This window comes from Cupressus sempervirens, chromosome 9, assembly GCF_028749045.1.
Source record: "Cupressus sempervirens isolate cs-2001-9-10 chromosome 9, ASM2874904v1, whole genome shotgun sequence".
Lineage (NCBI taxonomy): Eukaryota > Viridiplantae > Streptophyta > Pinopsida > Cupressales > Cupressaceae > Cupressus > Cupressus sempervirens.
Genome location: NC_143126.1, coordinates 104,052,068 through 104,073,277, shown reverse-complemented (window position 1 = coordinate 104,073,277; position 21,210 = coordinate 104,052,068). Strand labels below are relative to the sequence as shown.

The 21,210-nt window shown below is 33.0% G+C and overlaps 1 protein-coding gene across 1 annotated transcript in view; it reads left to right on the top strand.

Annotated features, from left to right (window-relative positions):
* Positions 1-10,619, top strand: part of LOC149537783 (uncharacterized) — a 55,242-nt gene extending 44,623 nt beyond the window's left edge. Inside the window, exon 9 of the mRNA XM_089802381.1 lies at positions 10,368-10,619. Coding sequence (XP_089658507.1) covers positions 10,368-10,619 — 252 coding nt within the window. The remainder of the gene's footprint in view (positions 1-10,367) is intronic.
* Positions 10,620-21,210: the final 10,591 nt, after the last annotated feature.

The window sequence follows — 21,210 nt, the reverse complement described above, 5'->3', positions numbered from 1 at the left end:
GGTGACTGTCGTGTAGGAGATTCTATGAGGAGAATCTTGAAAAGAGTGACACTAGCGATAGTAGGCAGACACAGTCAGAACGAATGGTGACTGTCACGTGGAAGATTTTATGAGGAGAATCTCGAAAAGAGTGACACTGGCGACAATAGGCAGACGCAGTCAGAATGACTGGTTACTGTCGCGTAGGAGATTTTTTGAGGAGAATCTTGAAAAGAGTGACACTGGCGATAGTAGGAAGACACAGTCAGAATGACTGGTGACTTTCGCATAGGAGATTCTATGAGGAGAATCTCAAAAAGAGTGACACTGGCGAAAGTAGGCAGACACAAGCAGAATGACTGGTGACTATCACGTAGGAGATTCTATGAGGAGAATCTCAAAAAGAGTGACACTAGTGACAGTAGGCAGACATAGTCAGAATAACTTGGTGACTGTCGCGTAGGAGATTCTATGAGGAGAATCTTGAAAAGAGTGACACTGGTGATAGTAGGCAGACACAGTCAAAATGACTTGGTGACTGTCGCGTAGGAGATTCTATGAGGAGAATCTTGAAAAAGAGTGACACTAAGGGGGTAATGCCCCCGAGCTATGAGAAGACTCAATCCATGGATACATGAGCAGGAAAAGTAGGAAAGCGAAAGCATGAAAGTGACTAACAAGAGGCGCTTATTTACTAGGTTTTCACCTTCTTGGCAGGATTTTCCTTGTTTTTTTTTTTTTTTTTTTAATTTTAGAATTTTTTTTAGGACATTTAGATATGTATAGAGAGCTTGCTGAGATTGAATCAACTATAAAACTGCTTCAGGTGGAGAGTGTTCATAGGCTCTTTAAGCACTTCTCCTTCAGTTGTGGAAAGTTGATAGGCGCCAGATCCATATACTGTAGTAATGATGTAAGGACCTAGCCAATTTGGTTCAAACTTTCCCTTTTGCATTCGTTGTTGTTGATTCTTAGGATTCTCCCTTAGGATGAGATCACCCAGCTGGAAGTCACGTGGCCTAATTCTCTTATTGTAGCTTCGTGCCATTCTTTGTTGATATGCTCATAGATGATCACAGGCCACTTGTCGTTGTTCATCCAGCAACACGAGCTCTTAAAGTCGGGCTATCCTATAGTCATCATCTTTGATAAGACCTTTCATAGAGATTCTCAAGGTAGGAATCTCGACCTCTATCGAAAGCACAACATCCACCCCATATACCAACGCAAAAGGAGTCGTGCCCGTTGGAGTTCTAATGCTTGTTCTATATGCCCACAGGGCTGGATTGATCTGGAGATGCCAGTCTCGCCCTGACTTACTGACTGTGCAATGAAGAATTTTGAGGATCGCCTTATTGGATGCCTCAGCTTAGCCATTACCCTGGGGGTAATAAATGGAAGACCAACGTTGTGTAATTTTGAATTTCTTGCACAGTTCCTTAAGGTCTTTATTTTTGAATTTTCCTCCATTATCAGTAATGATTGAGGACAGTATACCATATCTATAGATGATGTAGTTTGTGATAAAAAGAACTACAGTTTTGCCATCAACAATTGTGAGAGGGACTGCCTCTACCAATTTCGTGAAATAATCAGTAGCGGTGATAATGAACTTATGTCCATTACAAGAGGTTGGGTGAATCTATCCCACCAAGTCAAAGGCCCATTGTTGAAATGGCCATGTTGTAGTAGAGGGAATCAACTCTCTAGCTGGAGCGTGAATGAGATTCTCATGCAGTTGACACTGTTTGCAGGACCTAGCATATTTAATAGCTTCTTGCTCCATTTTAGGCCAGTAGTAACCAGCACGAAGGAATTTGCAAGCTAGTGTTAGGCCATTGGAATGAGATCCGCAAATGCCTTCGTGAACGTCAATTAGTGCACATTTGGACTCATTGGGTTCTAAACACCTAAGGAGTGTTCCGTCAAGACCTCTCTTATACAAATCTTCAGCAATAATGACATAATGTGAAGCGTTACGGATTAAGTAATGTTTCTCATTATGGGTCAAACCTTTCGAAATGGTTTGATTACGGAGGTAGGAATAGATGTGATGGTAGTGGGATGATTCTTGTCCTATAATAGAACATATCATCTTGGAATCAGGTGTCTCATAGGCTGGGTAGTGTAACGCTTCCACCAAGAACTTGTGTCGGAGATCATTTTCTGGCATTTGTAGAAGGGAGGCCAGAATGGCCATGGCATCAGCCGCTTTATTATCTGTGCGTGGAACCTATTAGAAGGTGATGTGTGCAAAATATTTTGTCAAGTCATCAACCATGCATTTGTAAGGAAATAGTTTTTCATCCTTTGTTTGATACACATCATTTACTTGGTTGATGACAAGCTGAGAGTCACCGAAGATATCCAACTGATCTACTCTCCATTCAACTAAAATTTTCATACCATTGATCAAAGCTTCATATTCAGCAATATTATTTGTACAAGGAAACAAAATCTTGTATGCTTTGGGCAATGAGTATTTCTGTGGTGTGATGAAAAGTAATCTAGCACCTGATCCTTGTTGTGTGAAGGATCCATCGAAGAACATAACCCATGTATGGTGAGTGAGTGTTAGAATTGACTCAACTGGAAAATCAATGTTTATTGGTAGAAGACTCTATATGGGTGCCTCAGCCAGTTGATCTGCAATTGCTTGTCCCTTTATGGCTTTGTGTTGAACATATTGGATGTCAAACTCACTTAGTATCATGACCCATTTAGCCAATCTTCCTATGAGAGCTGCCTTACTGAGCAAGTACTTTAATGGATCTATTTTAGCCACAAGCCGTGTAGTGTGGGCAAGCATGTAGTGTCTCAACTTTTGGGAAGCAAAGACAACTGCCAAGAAAGCTTTCTCAATAATACTGTAGTTTTTCTCATAAGATACCAATGTTTGGCTTAAGTAATAAATAGCTCTTTCTTTGTTGTCATTGTCTTCTTGAGCCAACAGGATTCCCAAAGATGTTTCAGTGGCTGAAATGTATAAAAGCAAAGGCTTCCCATGCATAGGAGGCATCAGAATTGGTGGATTGACAAGATATTGTTTAATCTGTGTTAAGCTTTGCTCACAATCCTGGCTCCAATTGAATTTCACACCCTTATGTAAGGTGTTTGTGAAAGGTTGCGATTTATCCGCCAATTGTGAAATAAATCTGCAAATAGATTGAAGCCTTCCCTGTAGTCCTCTCATCTCACTGATGTTTCGAGGTGGTGGCATGTCCATTATTGCTTGTACTTTTTTTGGATCTACTTCGATTCCCTTTGCAAAAACAATATATCCTAACAGTTTTCCTGATGTGACACCAAATGCACATTTCTTAGGATTGAGCCGAAGACTAAACTTTTCCATACGATCTAGGATTGGTCCCAAATCTTACAAATGAGTATTGCATTTAGTTCTTTTGACCAAAGTATCATCAATATAGTCCTCCATAGTTTGATGCATCATGTCATGGAAAATTGTAGTAACAGCCCGCTAATACGTAGCTCCAGCATTCTTTAAACCAAATGGCATCACATTCCAACAAAAGGTTCCCCATGCACATGTGAAAGCTATTTTCTCTTGATCTTCTAGCGCAATTTTTATCTGATTATATCTAGAAAAACCATCCATAAGTGATTACATCTCATAACCAGCCATCATGTCCACGATCATATCAATATTAGGGAGTGGAAAATCATCTTTAGGACATGCCAAGTTAATATCACGAAAGTCTGTACAAACTCTGATAGACTTATCATGCTTGGACACAGGGACAATATTGGATATCCATTCAGCATAATCAATTTTATGAATGAAACCAGCCTTCAAAAGTTTCTCCAATTCAGCTTTGACTAGTAATGCAACATGAGGATGCATTTTCTGAAGCTTCTGTTTAACTGGTTTTATGCCTGGTGTTATGGACAAGTGATGCATAATAAGATCAGGATCCAATCCTGGCATGTCAGAATATGTCCAGGCAAAATTTATTTTCTTTCCCTTGAAAAAGGCAATGAATTGTTCCTTTTCTTCAGTTGACAATGACTAAGCCAGATGTATCACGAGGATGTTCTTCTATGCCTAGGTTAATCAACTGTGTTAGCTCTATTAACACTAATGATCTCTCCTGGAAGTGACTGGGAAGGACATCAAATATCTCATCCGCGGGCGCCTTAGAGAGGTTTTCACCCTTGGATACATCTTTTGTTTTTACTTTTTTTGGATCTGACACTACCACAATGTGGTTTTCACCATCAAACCTCTTGCATTTTTTCTTTTTAATTATGTGACTGAGATATTTGATGTCGGCCTCAGTCATGTTGATGCTCTGCTCATTGGTGGAAGATATTACAGATTCGATAGCGTTTAGGTAATAGGCAAGAGTATAGTCATTCTAAAAACATGGGGACTTCATTAGATGCATTGGGGTTCCAGTCTATAAGCTCGGGATGTGCGAGTGAGAGAGTAGTGGCTGGTTTAGTTGTGTTCACAGTATAGTTATTAAATGTGTGGACCAACAATTTGAGACCTACGACGACCTCACCCATAGGTGTATTCAAATGTCTCAGAGTATGAACGTTAGTAATTGAAAACTCTAAGACACTAGTTGGATTAGACCCCTGTGACCTATCCCTAGACGTTTCACTCACTTCGATTTGATTTTCATAGACATGCACTTGGTCAATGTCTTTATCAATAGTTGCTTCTGAAAGATTGTCAAATTCATATTCATGAGAATCAGTGCTACATGGTGAGAGACTATAGAACTCCCCAATAGTGATAGGGACATACTCTCCTTCAGCCTCTGGATTCTTACACAAATACTCAATATGGCATGACTGACTAGATTCCCCCTTTTTTGAATGATATTTGAGTTGCTCAGTATTGTCCTCAGAAGAATCACTAGTATCATCCACAGTGCTAACACGTGGCACAAAGTCATCTAGCTCAGCAAAGAATTTAGCAAGATCATAAGGAATAGGATGAGGGTAAGAATCCTCATCATCAAATTCTTCCTCTCGAGTACCTGATTCAGATTGTGACTCATTTTCAGATGAACTCTTAGGTACGGGTATGAATTTATTGGATCCCAAATGGAAAGGGACCTTCTTGAACCCTAGGCCAATTGTGTCACTGTTGCTTTGAGCTATTGCTTTGACAGGATCTATTAAACCATTGTTATTGCACCCGATAGGGCCGATTCCCTTGTAGCCAAAACGGTTCATAAGCTTAAGACCAGGTCCATACTTCTTAGGAGTAATTTCTCAAGCTTGTTCTGTTAGGTCTACTGGAGACTCTTCTTTGTAAAGCCATGCATCAATGGCTCTGTTTTCACTTCATCTTCTAAGGGAACTGTAGCTTTGACAAAAGAGCCATTAAACTTGGTCTGAGGTGTCAACACGAATGGCTTCTTTGCTACTGAGGGTCTCTCAAAATGTCGAGGGGACTCCGAAATTGATGTTAATGATAACACTGGTTCCATGTGGTACTCTCCCATACCAGTTTCTTTCAATTTAAATGACTTCTCAATTTGTTTAAGCTTATTGTTGTGACAATCAGTAGACTCACGGTTAGCAGGGATGAAAGAATCAGCAGCTTTGAGCATATTGCAAGTGTAGCTAGTAGTTGCAGGAATAGTAACATCAGAGCCATGAAATGGGAATTTAATGCATTGGTGGTATGTGGATGGCACAACGCACATCTCATGTATCCATGGTCGTCCCAACAGAATGTTGTAGGCTAAGGGAATGTCAAGCACCTGACAGGTGACATCCCTTTCGACAGGACCGACGCGAATTGGTAAAGTCACAAGACCTAGTGACTTTCATTCTACTTCATCGTATGCTTTAATAGTGATCTTTCGTCGAGGATCAACAGAGTCCATAGAATAATCCAATTGTCTAAGCAGAGCTGCAGAAATAATATTTAGGCTAGCGCCATTGTCAATGAGTACCCGACGAACATGTGTCTAGTGGATCATAACCTCAATGTGTAGAGGCTGATTGTGTGGGTGATTCAGTGAGTTGTCGTCCTCCTCAGAGAAGGTCATTAGATGAGGTGAGGTCAGGTGACCTACCATGGATTGAAATCATTCAAGATCAAGATCTTGAGGAACGTTTGCCTCAGTGAGGGCTTTGTCTAGAATTTTCCTATGAGCAGGCGAGATTTTAAGCAGCTCAAATATAGAAATGTGAGCATTGGTTCATTTCAATTGATCTAGAACACTATAATTGGTTCCAGTCAAGTTCGTTGTGTGTTTTGCACCTTTACCGAATGGACCAACAAGGGCTTTGTCCTTGTGTTGTTCAAGATTTGAAGTAGGAGGTGTAGGGCCTTTGAGCACCAATTTCGCAAGAGATCGAGTAACAACGTTAGCACAATGTTGCAAAGATGCATTATCCATGTTATTGGAAGTAGGGCCTCTCAAGACAAATGGTGTTTTGGGTTTATCATTATCTTGCTTCCCCTTTATGGTAATAACGTTGCAGTATTCAGAATCTATAGGTTCAACCATGTGAATGACATTGTCATCATTGAAATACATATAGTTGACCTTATTGTAGGGGTCTGGTTTCAAAGTCTCTCCTTTTTCATTAGCTGGGAAAGGCTCTTTGAACGCCTTGTGGTCTGAGTTTTTGTTATGTCCATCTACCACAAGTTCACCGGTATCAATCATGTCCTAGACTTTATGATGTAAGTTTATACAGTTGATGGTTTTATGTCCCTTGTTCTGGTGATACTCACAAAATGAGGTCTCATTCCACCATGGTGGACATGGTTGTGGATCATAGGGATGAGGGTTATCCATTGGTTCGTGTTGCCCATGAGTTTCTCGATTTGTTCCTAGACATTTTATTGTCAGGAGGAGGCTTCTTAACACTTTTGGCCACTTTGAAGCAGTCTGTGAGATTAAATGCTGCTTTAGCAGGTTTTGGTGTGACATTATCAACAACCCCATCATGTACAATTTCTTGGTTCTTGTTGACATGTTTGGTTTTATCCCTGTTGGAAGTGGAACCTTGTTTTGAGTCTCTCTGAAGAGTGAGCTCACCTTTCTTGACCATAAATTCTTTGATACGGATAGCCTGTGTAATCATGTCTTCAAAGGTACATGGACCTTGTAGTTGGACTCTATACCCAAAATCAGGTAAGAGGTTATCAGTGAAAATGTCGAGCTTCTTCGTTTCAAGGATTTTACGGGAGTACTTAGTATAAAGCTATCTCCAGCATTGGAGGAAAGTGAGAAAAGGCTCACCAACCTTCTGTTTAAGGTTGCATATATCTCGAATATTTATAGGATGTTGAATGTTATGAGAATATTGCTGAACAAATGAATTAGCAATTTCGTCAAACGTCTTGATACCAGGAGGTAAATGTGAGAACCACTCCAAAGCTTGACCACCTAGGCTTCTAGGGAATAAACGCATGAGGTACATTTGATTGTGTATAAACTCCATAGACAAAGCACCAAATTCCTGCAAGTGATCTTGGGGATCAGTAGTACCAAAGTACTTGTCATATTTGGGTAGTTCTACACCTCCTGGGAAAGGCAGCATGTTTATACTTTTGTCAAATGGAAATGAACAAAGAGTGTCCAATGTGTATGTCTTTTTGGGTTTTTCTTTGTCATGCATCATCTGAGCCAATTGGTCTTGCATAATTTTCAGTTGTTTTTGGAGTTTAGTGGTCTCGGTTTCTTCTTCACGTGTGATAATGGTCTCCACATCGAAATGTGTGGGCAGTTTAGCTCCCTCTTGGGTGAGTTTGAGAAAGTACTTTTCTTTCTCTTCGTTGATTAGGATTCCCATGACCTTTTGAAAGTTTTTGTCTCTTCGACATCTTGCTATGTGTTCAGGAAGGATTTCCACCTCTTCTTGTTCTTCATCAGTGTCATTTTCTTTCTCTTTCTCCTTGTCATCCCTAGGTTGTTCTTGATATCGACTATGGCTACCCCGTTCAGGTTCACGATTAGTCATTATAGGAACTTGTTCAGTTTATGCACGTTGTGTTTCAAAAGGGTCTATGGAGAAAGGGTCATACATTGTGTTTGAGAATGCAAGACTCCTACTTGTCTCAGTATCCTTTTGGTAAAAAGGATTCCTAATTTGTTGCAAATTGGAAAATGTTCGTTGAACTTGAGATGACCTTGCAGGTGAGGAAGACCGTGAAGATGCCTCACTAGCCAAACTTGATATAGATTGCATAGTGAAAGGTAAGCTACCTCTGCTGCGATTACGACCCCTAGCGTGACCACGTCTAATGTTATCAAGATAAAACATGTTGCCGCTTCTGGTTGTGATAGTCATAGGCAAGGAAAAGAACCTAGAACCTGGACAAGGACTATACTAAAACTAAGTCTCAAAAAGGACAAGATAGTAGCAAGAATGATGTTCACTAAGGCACAAATGGTCTAATTTAAAGGCTAGAACAGCCAGAGATTATGACCACTGCAGCACAAAGAATGACAAGCATTAAGATGAGGACCAAGATTACGTATGAGACGAGACTAGTCAAGGTATAAGACACAAGTTTTAGTTAAGTGAAGTGTCGCTATTCTAGTACTATTTGCAAATAGAGAGCGATAAGCGAACGCAGAAAAGGATAGCGTGCAGGCTACAGATAGCTAGAATAGACCTAGATTATAAATGATGATACAAAATCTCACGCAAAAAACCTTTACGGGTCGTGTGAAGAAGTTTTACAGGCCGCACGAAGATGTTTCTGTCTTGCACGAAGATTAGTAACAGTTTTTAATTTCACGGGAGAATGTTTCTGGATCACGCAAAGATGCGCAACAAAACTTTAATTTCATGCGAGGGAAAAATGGCTTCGCACGAGAGCCAAATGATTTTGCACGAGAGCCAAATGATTTAGCACGAGACCAAAATATTTCATGCGAAAGGACAGAACAGTTTCACAATAGCAACTAATTTTGACAAAATTTTTGATCAATCCAATAACCAGGAAGATAAATAGGCACGTAGAATAGCAAGCAAGTGATTTCAAGCACGTCTGAAAACAATGAGCAAGGGCAAAAGCAACCTTGCGCATGGATAATCAAGTGACTTAGTTTGTGCTAATCCCTAAGAGAGCTATTTGTGTACATTTTCAAAGAGTTTTTCAATCATTGCACACATTCCTAGAAAATAAAAGTTGGCTTCTCTAAGGTATTTAATAATGGTTTGACTCTGCAACTTTTATGGCTCACAGGGGTGACCTCCAATCCTGGTGCACCAAAGTTTTGACACAGTTTGAGAACTTAATCTTCAAGAGCTGCTAGGGAGATCTGACAACCCACAATGAACCACACTTGTGGAGATTTCTTCCACAAGGACATTTATATAGTGGTTGTCACTACCATGGCAAAAATGGCTATTACCACTTGAGGTTTTGTCATCACAGTTTTCCCTGTAGAGTGATTTTCTGCTACGGTTAACCCTCTCTAAAGGTGATCGACTCACAATAGTATACCACAAGGGGACTTAGCTTCCAGATTCAAGGTTTTGACACCTTTTCACCTTTAGCCCAATCAAAACAAACAGATTAATCTGACACGCTAGACTAAGATTATCTCTTAAAGATCTATGATATCATCTTCATGTGATCTATCACCCTCTCCGAAGAAAGGATGCCTTAATCAACAAGTCGAAGATCCATCTATCTACAAGATGCTCAAAGTATCCTCCCCACCCATAAGGAATCTATCTTAGAGAGGAGTTTCACTAGGAACCCACTCCCTCAAGATCCACGAATAGTGTTCATGGGAGCTTAATTACTATGTGTGTACAGATGTTAATTCCTAAAAGAAAATTTATCTAAAAGTAATCAAAAAGCACAACGTGGTAAACTTAACGCTTTAACTAATGTGAGGTGAGTCCAAAGATGTGGAACATTTAACCCCTCACACAAGCCAAAACGAGTCCACAACTCAAAAATTAGTGAGTTCTAAAAAGCACAAAAGGGTTGCCTTGTGGAGCCTTTAACGCTTATGTCCTGTAGACCCCTCCCTTATTTAACGTGGTGCTGAGCTTGCAACCATAGGGTGGAATGAGGGGCCGGCGGATTAGCGAGTCCAATAACCCAAGATAGCTAATCAGATCTATCACTAAAGACTAAGCCTGCTAAATGAATACTAACAGAGATTACACCCTAGTATGAATTTATGCATGTGTTGTAAAATGGAAATACAGAAGGAAACACACAAGCTCAACATGAAAGATGTTTGTTTTAGATCCAAATGAAATGTTATTAGCTGATGAAGATTACCTGGTGATCCACGCAACTCGCTTAGTAGATTTTTACCTATTTCTGACAACTTTAGCACGCTTTTCCCATTGTTCCACAAACTGCTGCTATGCTGTTCAAAAAAATCAAAAAACTCAAAAACACTAGAAATCATGAACAGTCAGCAGAAAAATCAGAAAACACGCAAATCAATGCAAAAAATTTGCCTCTGTCAGTAGAGTTTCACACAAAATTCCTGACAGTCCGCACGAAGAAGTTTTACGGCTCGCGTGAAATCAAATTCGGCTCGTGTGAAATTAAATTTGGCTCGCGCAAAATTAAAATCGGCTCGCGCGAAATTAAAATCGGCTCATGCGAAGAAACAGGTCTTGCGAAAACATTCTCGCGTGATGTGGAAAGAATCTTCACATGAAGATTCTAGATCCTCACGCAAAAATTAACAGTTTCACGCGAAGATTCCCAAATCTATACTGAATAGTACGGACAGAGAACAAAAAAATGATTTAAAAAATACAGAAAGAGCCCAAAAAAATTGATTTTCATGCCCCACGGTGGACGCAAGAAATGTGTATGTGAAAATGCAGCCTATGCTAACACACGCACTTCAACACAGTCCTTATTTGCAGATTCATCGCGGAATGAACATTGAATTGTTCATCCGAAATTTGCCCTGCAAAGCGACCTGTTGCCTTCTATCTAAAGGGAGATTTCCAAATTAAAGGGAGTTAATAGATTTAATTTTAGTAAAATAAGGAGTTAACTGATTCAATTTTAGTAGAAAAAGCAGTTAACTGATTTAACTCATTTTTTATCAATAGTGAACAGGAAATTTCCCTTGTTGAACTGAAAAGAGATTTTGTTGAGATATTTAATTTAATAAAATGAGATATGCTCTCATAATTACTTTTTCTATTTAAATAAGTAATCTTTAATTAATTAGAGACACTTTTCTTATTTAATTAAATAACTTCATTTAATTAATTAGGAATGGCTTCTTATTTAATTAAATAACTATGTTTAATTAATAAGAAGTAAGTACTCCATTTAATTAAATAATTTCATTTAATTATTTCAAAAAAAAATTTGAAACTATTCAACTCAAGGCAACCATGGTTAAATCTAGTCAACTTTTGGTCAAACTTGATCTTTGTGTATGTGAATATGAGCATATGTGAGTATGAATTCCAGCAACAATTTGATGCAAATTCTCATTCAACCTTTCAAAATGAAGAGATGAGGGTCTCTTAAATATAATTCCTAGAATTCATCAACAATTGAGATCGATTTCAATCAACGATCAGGATTAAAGGTGAAGTTCAGTCATAAAAGGAGATTTCCAAATTAAGGAGAGTTAACAGATTTAATTTGAGTAAAATAAGGAGTTAACTGATTCAATTTGAGTAGAAAAAGGAGTTAACTGATTTAACTCATTTTTGATCAATAGTGAATTAGAAATTTCCTTTTCTAAATTGAAGAGAGATTTTGTTGAGATATTTAATTTAATAAAATAAGATATGCTCTCATAGTTACTTTTTCTATTTAAATAAATAATCTTTAATTAATTAGAGACACTTTTCTTATTTAATTAAACAACTTCATTTAATTAATTAGGAATGGCTTCTCATTTAATTAAATAACTTTGATTAATTAACTAAAGTACTCCATTTAATTAAATAATTTCGTTTAATTATTAAAAAAAAATTTCGAAACTAGTCAACTCTAGTCAATCGTTGTTAAATCTGGTCAACTTTTGGTCAAACTTGATCTTTGCGTATGTGAATATGAGCAAATGTGAGTATGAATTCTAGCAACAATTCGATGCAAATTCTCATTCAACCTTTTAAAATGAAGAGATAAGGGTCTCTTAAATAGACTTTACTAGAATTCATCAACGGTTGAGATCGATTTCAATCAACGGTCAGGATTAAAGGTGAAGTTCAGTCATAAAGGAAGATTTTCAAATTAAAGGGAGTTAACAGATTTCATTTGAGTAAAATAAGGAGTTAACTGATTCAATTTGAGTAGAAAAAGGAGTTAACTAAATTAACTCATTTTTTATCAATAGTAAATTGGACATTTTCCTTTTTGAAATGAAGAGAGATTTTGTTGAGATATTTAATTTAATAAAATGAGATATGCTATCATAATTACTTTTTCTATTTAATTAAATAATCTTTAATTAATTAGAGACACTTTTCTTATTTAATTAAATAACTTCATTTAATTAATTAGGAATGGCTTCTCATTTAATTAAATAACTTTGTTTAATTAATTAGAAGTAAGTACTCCATTTAATTAAATAATTTCTTTTAATTATTTCAAAATTCTTTTCGAAACTAGTCAACTCAAGTCAACCGTGGTTAAATCTGGTCAATTTTTGGTCAAACTTAATCTTTGCGTATGTGAATATGAGCAAATGTGAGTATGAATTCCAGCAACAATTCGATGCAAATTCTCATTCAACCTTTCAAAATGAAGAGATGAGGGTCTCTTAAATAGACTTTCCTGGAATTCATCAATACTTGAGATCGATTTCAATCAACGTTCAAGATTAAAGGTGAAGTTCAGTCATAAAGGGAGATTTCCCAATTAAAGGGAGTTCAATGATTTAATTTGAGTAAAATAAGGAGTTAACTGCTTCAATTTGAGTAGAAAAAAGAGTTAACTGATTTAACTCATTTTTTATCAATAGTGAACTAGAAATTTCCCTTTTTGAACTGAAGAGAGATTTTGTTGAGTTATTTAATTTAATAAAATGAGATATGCTCTCATAATTACTTTTTCTATTTAATTAAATAATCTTTAATTAATTAGAGACACTTTTCTTATTTAATTAGATAACTTCATTTAATTAATTAGGAATGGCTTCTCATTTAATTAAATAACTTTGTTTAATTAATTAGAAGTAAGTACTCCATTTAATTAAATAATTTCATTTAATTATTCCAAAATTCTTTTCGAAACTAGTCAACTCAAGTCAACCGTGGTTAAATTTGGTCAACTCTAGGTCAAACTTGATTTTTGCGAATGTCAATATGAGCAAATGTGAGTATGAATTCTCATAACAATTCGATGCAAATTCTCTTTCAACCTTTCAAAATGAAGAAATGAGGGTCTCTTAAATAGACTTTCCTAGAATTCATCAACGGTTGAGATCGATTTCAATGAACGGTTAGGATTAAAGGTGAAGTTCTGTCATAAAGGAAGATTTCCAAATTAAAGGGAGTTAACAGATTTAATTTGAGTAAAATAAGAAGTTAACTGATTCAATTTGAGTAGAAAAAGGAGTTAACTTATTTCACTCATTTTTTATCAATAGTGAATTAGAAATTTCTCTTTTTGAACTAAAGAGAGATTTTTTTGAGATATTTAATTTAATTAAATGAGATATGCTCTCAGAATTACTTTTTCTATTTAATTAAATAAACTTTCATTAATTAGATACACTTTTCTTATTTAATTAAATAACTTCATTTAATTAATTAGGAATGGTTTCTCATTTAATTAAATAACTTTGTTTAATTAATTAAATGTAAGTACTCCATTTAATTAAATAATTTTATTTAATTATTTCAAAATTCTTTTCGAAACTATTCGTCTCAAGTCAACCGTGGTTAAATCTAGTCAACTTTTGGTCAAACTTGATCTTTGCATATGTGACTATTGACAAATGTGAGTATGAATTCCAACAACAATTCGATGCAAATTCTCTTTCAACCTTTCAAAATTAAGAGCTGAGGGTCTCTTAAATAGACTTTCCCGAAATTCATCAACGGTTGAGATCGATTTCAATCAATAGTCAGGATTAAACGTGAAGTTCAATCATAAAGGGAGATTTCCAAATTAAAGGGAGTTAATAGATTTAATTTGAGTAAAATAAGGAGTTAACTAATTCAATTTGAGTAGAAGAACGACTTAACTGATTTAACTCATTTTTCATCAATAGTGAACTGGAAATTTCCCCTTTTGAACTAAAGAGAGATTTTGTAGAGATATTTAATTTAATAAAATGAGATATGCTCTCATAATTACTTTTTCTATTTAATTAAATAATCTTTAATTAATTAGAGACACTTTTTTTATTTAATTAAATAACTTCATTTAATTAATTAGGAACTGCTTCACATTAAATTAAATAACTTTGTTTAATTAATTAGAAGTAAGTACTCCATTTAATTAAATAATTTTGTTTAATTATTTCAAAATTCTTTTCGAAACTAGTCAAGTCAAGTCAACCGTGGTTAAATCTGGTGAACTTTTGGTCAAACTTGATCTTTGGGTATGTGAATATCAGCAAATGTGAGTATAAATTCCAGCAACAATTCAATACAAATTCTCATTCAACCTTTCAAAATGAAAAGATGAGGGTCTCTTAAATAGACTTTCCTGGAATTCATCAACGGTTGAGATCAATTTCAATCAACGGTCAGGACTAAAGGTGAAGTTCAGTCATAAAAGGAGATTTCCAAATTAAAGAGAGTTAACAGATTTAATTTGAGTAAAATAAGAAGTTAACTGATTATATTTGAGTAGAAAAAGGAGTTAACTGATTTAACTCATTTTTGATCAATAGTGAACTGAAAATTTCCCTTTTTGAACTAAAGAGAGATTTTGTTGAGATATTTAATTTAATAAAATGAGATATGCTCTCATAATTACTTTTTCTATTTAATTAAATAATCTTTACTTAATTAGAGACACTTTTCTTATTCAATTAACTAACTTTATTTAATTAATTAGGAGTGGCTTCTCATTTAATTAAATATCTTTTTTAATTAATTAGAAGTAAGTACTCCATTTAATTAAATAATTTCGTTTAACTATTTCAAAATTCTTTTCGAAACTAGTGAACTCAAGTCAACTGTAGTTAAATTTGGTCAACTTTTGGTGAAACTTGATCTTTGCGTATGTGAATTTGAGCAAAAGTGAGTATGAATTCCAGCAATAATTCGATGCAAATTCTCATTCAAGTTTTCAAAATGAAGAGATGAGGGTCTCTTAAATAGACTTTCCTAAAATTCATCAATGGTTGAGATCGATTTCAATCAACGGTCAGGATTAAAGGTGAAGTACAGTCACAAAAGGAGATTTCCAAATTAAGGGGATTTAACAGATTTAATTTGAGTAAAATAAGCAGTTAACTGATTCAATTTGAGTAGAAAAAGGAGTTAACTAATTTAACTCATTTTTTATCGATAGTGAATTAGAAATTTCCTTTTTTGAATTGAAGAGAGATTTTGTTGAGATATTTAATTTAATAAAATAAGATATGCTCTCATAGTTACTTTTTCTATTTAACTAAATAATCTTTAATTAATTAGAGACACTTTTCTTATTTAATTAAATAACTTCATTTAATTAATTAGGAATGGCTTCTCATTTAATTAAATAACTTTGTTTAATTAATTAGAAGTAAGTACTCCATTTAATTAAATAATTTCATTTAATTATTTCAAAATTCTTTTCGAAACTAGTCAACTCATGTCAACCGTAGTTAAATTTGGTCAACTTTTGGTCAAACTTGATCTTCGTGTATGTGACTATCGGCAAATGTGAGTATGAATTCTAAAAAAAATTCAATGCAAATTCTCATTCAAGCTTTCAAAATGAAGAGATGAGGGTCTCTTAAATATACTTTCTTGGAATTCATCAACGGTTGAGATCGATTTCAATCAACAATCAGGATTAAAGGTGAAGTTCAGTGATAAAGGGAGATTTCCAAATTAAAGTGAGTTAACAGATTTAATTTGATTTAAATAAGGAGTTCACTGATTCAATTTTAGTAGAAAAAGGATTTAACTAATTTAACTCATTTTTTATCAATAGTGAACTAGAAATTTCATTTTTTGAACTGAAGAGAGATTTTGTTGAGATATTTAATTTAATAAAATAAGATATGCTCTCATAATTACTTTTTCTATTTAATTAAATAATCTTTAATTAATTAGAGACACTTTTCTTATTTAATTAAATAACTTCATTTAATTAATTAGGAATGGCTTCTCATTTAATTAAATAACTTTGTTTAATTAATTAGAAGTAAGTACTCCATTTAATTAAATAATTTCATTTAATTATTTCAAAATTGTGATTTGAATATGACGATTTAATTGTGTGATTTTTGAGTCAAACTCGATGACCCATGTTTCAATATTCTTTTCGAACCTAGTCAACTCAAGTCAAACATGGTTAAACCTGGTCAACTTTTGGTAAAACTTGATCTTTGCGTATGTGAATATGAGAAAATGTGAGTATGAATTCTAGCAACAATTCAATGCAAATTCTCATTCAACCTTTCAAAATGAAGAGATGAGGGTCTCTTAAATAGACATTTCTGGAATTCATCAATGGTGGAGATCGATTTCAATCAATGGTCAAGATTAAAGGTGAAGTTCAGTCGTAAAGGGAGATTTCTAAATTAAAGGGAGTTAACAGATTTAATTTGCGTAAAATAAGAAGTTAACTGATTGAATTTGAGTAGAAAAAGGAGTTAACTGATTTAACTCATTTTTTATCAACAGTGAACTGAAAATTTCCTTTTTTGAACTGAAAAGAGATTTTGTTGAGATATTTAATTTAATAAATTGATATATGCTCCCATAATTACTTTTTTTGTTTAATTAAATAATCTTTAATTAATTAGAAAAACTTTTCTTATTTAATTAAATAACTTCATGTAATTAATTAGAAATGGCTTCTGCTTTAACTATATAACTTTGTTTAATTAATTAGAAGTAAGTACTCCATTTAATTAAATAATTTCATTCAATTATTTCAAAAAAATTTTTTGAAACTAGTCAAGTCAAGTCAACCGTAGTTAAATTTGGTCAACTTTTGGTCAAACTTGATCTTTGCGTATGTGAATATGAGCAAATGTGAGTATTAATTCCAGCAACAATTCAATGCAAATTCTCATTCAACCTTTCAAAATGAAGAGATGAGGGTCTATTAAATAGACTTTCCTAGAATTCATCAATGGTTGAGATCGATTTCAATCAACGGTCATGTTTAAATGTGAAGTTCAGTCATAAAGGGAGATTTCCAAATTCAAGAGAGTTAAGAGATTTAATTTGAGTAAAATAAGTAGATAACTGATTCAATTTGACTAGAAAAAGGAGTTAACTAATTTAACTCATTTTTGATCAATAGTGAACTGAAAATTTCCCTTTTTGAACTAAAGAGAGATTTTGCTGAGATATTTAATTTAATAAAATGAGATATGCTCTCATAATAACTTTTTTATTTAATTAAATAATATTTAATTAATTAGAGACACTTTTCTTATTTAAATAAATAAAATTATTTAATTAATTAGGAATGGCTTCTCATTTAATTAAATAACTTTGTTTAATTAATTAGAAGTAAGTACTCCATTTAATTAAATAATTTTGTTTAATTATTTCCAAATTCTTTTTGAAACTAGTCAACTCAAGTCAATCGTGGTTCAATCTGGTCAACTTTTTGTCAAACTTGATCTTTGCGTATGTGAATATGAGCAAATATGAATATGAATTCTAGCAACAATTCGATGCAAATTCTCATTCAACCTTTCAAAATGAAGAGATGAGGGTCTCTTGAGTAGACTTTCGTAGAATTCATAAATGGTTGAGATCGATTTAAATCAACGGTCAGGATTAAAGACGAAGTTCATTCATAAAGAGAGATTTCCAAATTAAAGGGAGTTAACAGATTTAATTTGAGTAAAATAAGGAGTTAATTGATTTAATTTGAGTAGAAAAAAGAGTTAACTGATTTAATTCATTTTTTATCAATAGTGAACTGGAAATTTCTCTTTTTGAACTGAAGAGAGATTTTGTTAAAATATTTAGTTTAATAAACTCAGATATGCTATCATACTTACTTTTTCTATTTAATTAAATAATCTTTAATTAATTAAAGACAATTTTGTTATTTAATTAAATAACTTCATTTAATTAATTAGGAATGGCTTCTTGTTTAATTATATAACTTTTTTTAATTAATTAGAAGTAAGTACTCCATTTTATTAAATAATTTCACTTAATTATTTCAAAATTCTTTTCGAAACTAGTCAACTCAAGTCAACCGTGGTTAAATATGATCAACTTTTTGTCAAACTTGATCTTTGCATATGTGAATATGAGAAAATGTGAGTATGAATTCTAGAAACAATTTGATGCAAATTCTCATACAACATTTCAAAATGAAGAGATGAGGGTCTCCTAAATAGACTTTCATGGAATTCATCAACGGTTGAGATCGATTTCAAAAGAGGGTCAATATTAAAGGTGGAGTTCAGTCATAAAGGGAGATTTTCAAATTAAAGGGAGTAAATAGATTTAATTTGAGTAAAATAAGGAGTTAACTGATTCAATTTGAGTAGATAAATGAGTTAACTGATTTAATTTCAGTAGAAAAAAGAGTTAACTGATTTAACTAATTTTTGATCAATAGTGAACTGAAAATTTCCCTTTTTGAACTGAAGAGAGATTTTGTTGAGATATTTAATTTAATAAAATGAGATATGCTCTCATAATTACTTTTTCTATTTAATTAAATAATCTTTAATTAATTAGAGACACTTTTCTTATTTAATTAAACAACTTCATTTAATTAATTAGGAATGACTTCTCATTTAATTAAATAACTTTGTTTAATTAATTAGAAGTAAGTACTCCATTTAGTTAAATAATTTTGTTTAATTATTTCAAAATTCTTTTCAAACTAGTCAACTCAAGTCAACTATGGTTAAATCTGCTCAACTTTTGGTCAAACTTGATGTTTGCTTATGTGAATATGAGCAAATGTGAGTATGAATTTCAACAACAATTCGATGCAAATTTTCATTCAAACTTTCAAAATGAAGAGATGAGGGTCTCTTAAATAGACTTTTCTGGAATTCATCAATGGTTGAGATCGATTTCAATCAACGATCAGGATTAAAGGTGAAGTTCAGTCATAAAGGGAGATTTTAAAATTAAAGGGAGTTAACAGATTTAATTTGATTTAAATAAGGAGTTCACTGATTCAATTTGAGTAGAAAAATGAGTTAACTCATTTAACTCATTTTTTATCAATAGTGAACTGGAAATTTCACTTTTTGAACTGAAGAGAGATTTTGTTGAGATATTTAATTTAATAAAATGAGATATGCTCTCATAATTACTTTTTCTATTTAATTAAGTAATCTTTAATTAATTAGAGACACTTTTCTTATTTAATTAAATAACTTCATTTAATTAATTAGGAATGGCTTCTCATTTAATTAAATAACTTTGTTTAATTAATTAGAAGTAAGTACTCCATTTAATTAAATAATTTCATTTAATTATTTCAAAATTGTGATGTGAATATGAGGATTAAATTGTGTGATTTTTGAGTCAAACTCGATGACCCATGTTTCAATATTCTTTTCGAAACTAGTCAACTCAAGTCAAACATGGTTAAACCTAGTCAACTTTTGGTCAAACTTTATCTTTGCGTATGTGAATATCAGCAAATGTGAGTATCAATTCCAGCAACTATTCAATGCAAATTCTCATTCAACCTTTCAAAATGTAGAGATGAGGGTCTCTTAAATAGACCTTCCTGGAATTCATCAACGGTCGAGATCAATTTCAATCAACGGTTAGGATTAATTGTGAAGTTAAGTCATAAAAGGAGATTTCTAAATCAAAGAGAGTTAACAGATTTAATTTGAGTAAAATAAAAAGTTAACTGATTCAATTTGAGTACAAAAAGGAATTAACTGTTTTAACTCATTTTTGATCAATAGTGAATTGAAAATTTTCCTTTTTGTACTAAAGAGAGATTTTGTTCAGATATTTAATTTTATAAAACGAGATATGCTCTCATAATTACTTTTTCTATTTAATTAAATAATCTTTAATTAATTAGAGACACTTTTATTATTTAATTAAATAACTTCATTTAATTAATTAGGAATGACTTCTCATTTAATTATATAACTTTGTTTAATTAATTAGAAGTATGTAATCCATTTAATTAAATAATTTTATTTAATTATTTGAAATTTTTATTTGAAACTAGTCAACTCAAGTCAACTGTAGTTAAATCTGGTCAACTTTTGGTCAAACTTGATATTTGCATATTTGAATATGAGCAAATGTGAGTTTGAATTCCAGTAACAATTCAATGCAAATTCTCATTCAGCCATTCAAAATGAAGAGATGAGGGTCTCTTAAATAGACTTTCATGGAATTCATCAATGCTTGAGATCGATTTCAATCAACGGTCAGGATTAAAGGTGAAGTTCAGTCATAATGGGAGATTTGAAAATTAAAGGGAGTTAACAGATTTAATTTGAGTAAAATAAAGAGTTAACTGATTCAATTTGAGTAGAAAAATGAATTAACTAATTTAACTCATTTTTTATCAATATTCAATTGAAAATTTTCCTTTCTGAACTGAAGAGAGATTTTGTTGAGATATTTGATTTAATAAAATGAGATATGCTCTCATAATTACTTTTTCTATTTAATTAAATAATCTTTAATTAATTAGAGACACTTTTCTTATTTAATTAAATAATTTCATTTAATTAATTAGAAATGGCTTATCATTTTATTAAATAACTTTGTTTAATTAATTAGAAGTAAGTACTCGATTTAATTAAATAATTCTATTTAATTATTTCAAAATTCTTTTCGAAACTAGTCAACTAAAGTCAACTATAGTTAAATTTGGTCAACTTTTGGTCAAACTCAATCTTTGTGTATGTGAATATGAGCAAATGTGAGTATGAATTCCAGCAACAATTCGATGCAAATTCTCATTCAACCTTTCAAAATGAAGAGATAAGGGTCTCTTAAATACACTTTCCAGGAATTTATCAATGGTTGAGATCGATTTAAATCAACGGTCATGATTAAAGGCGAAGTTCATTCGTAAAGAAATATTTGCAAATTAAAGGGAGTTAACAGATTTAATTAGAGTAAAATAAGGAGTTAACTGATTTAATTTGAGTAGAAAAAGGAGTTAACTGATTTAATTTATTTTTTATC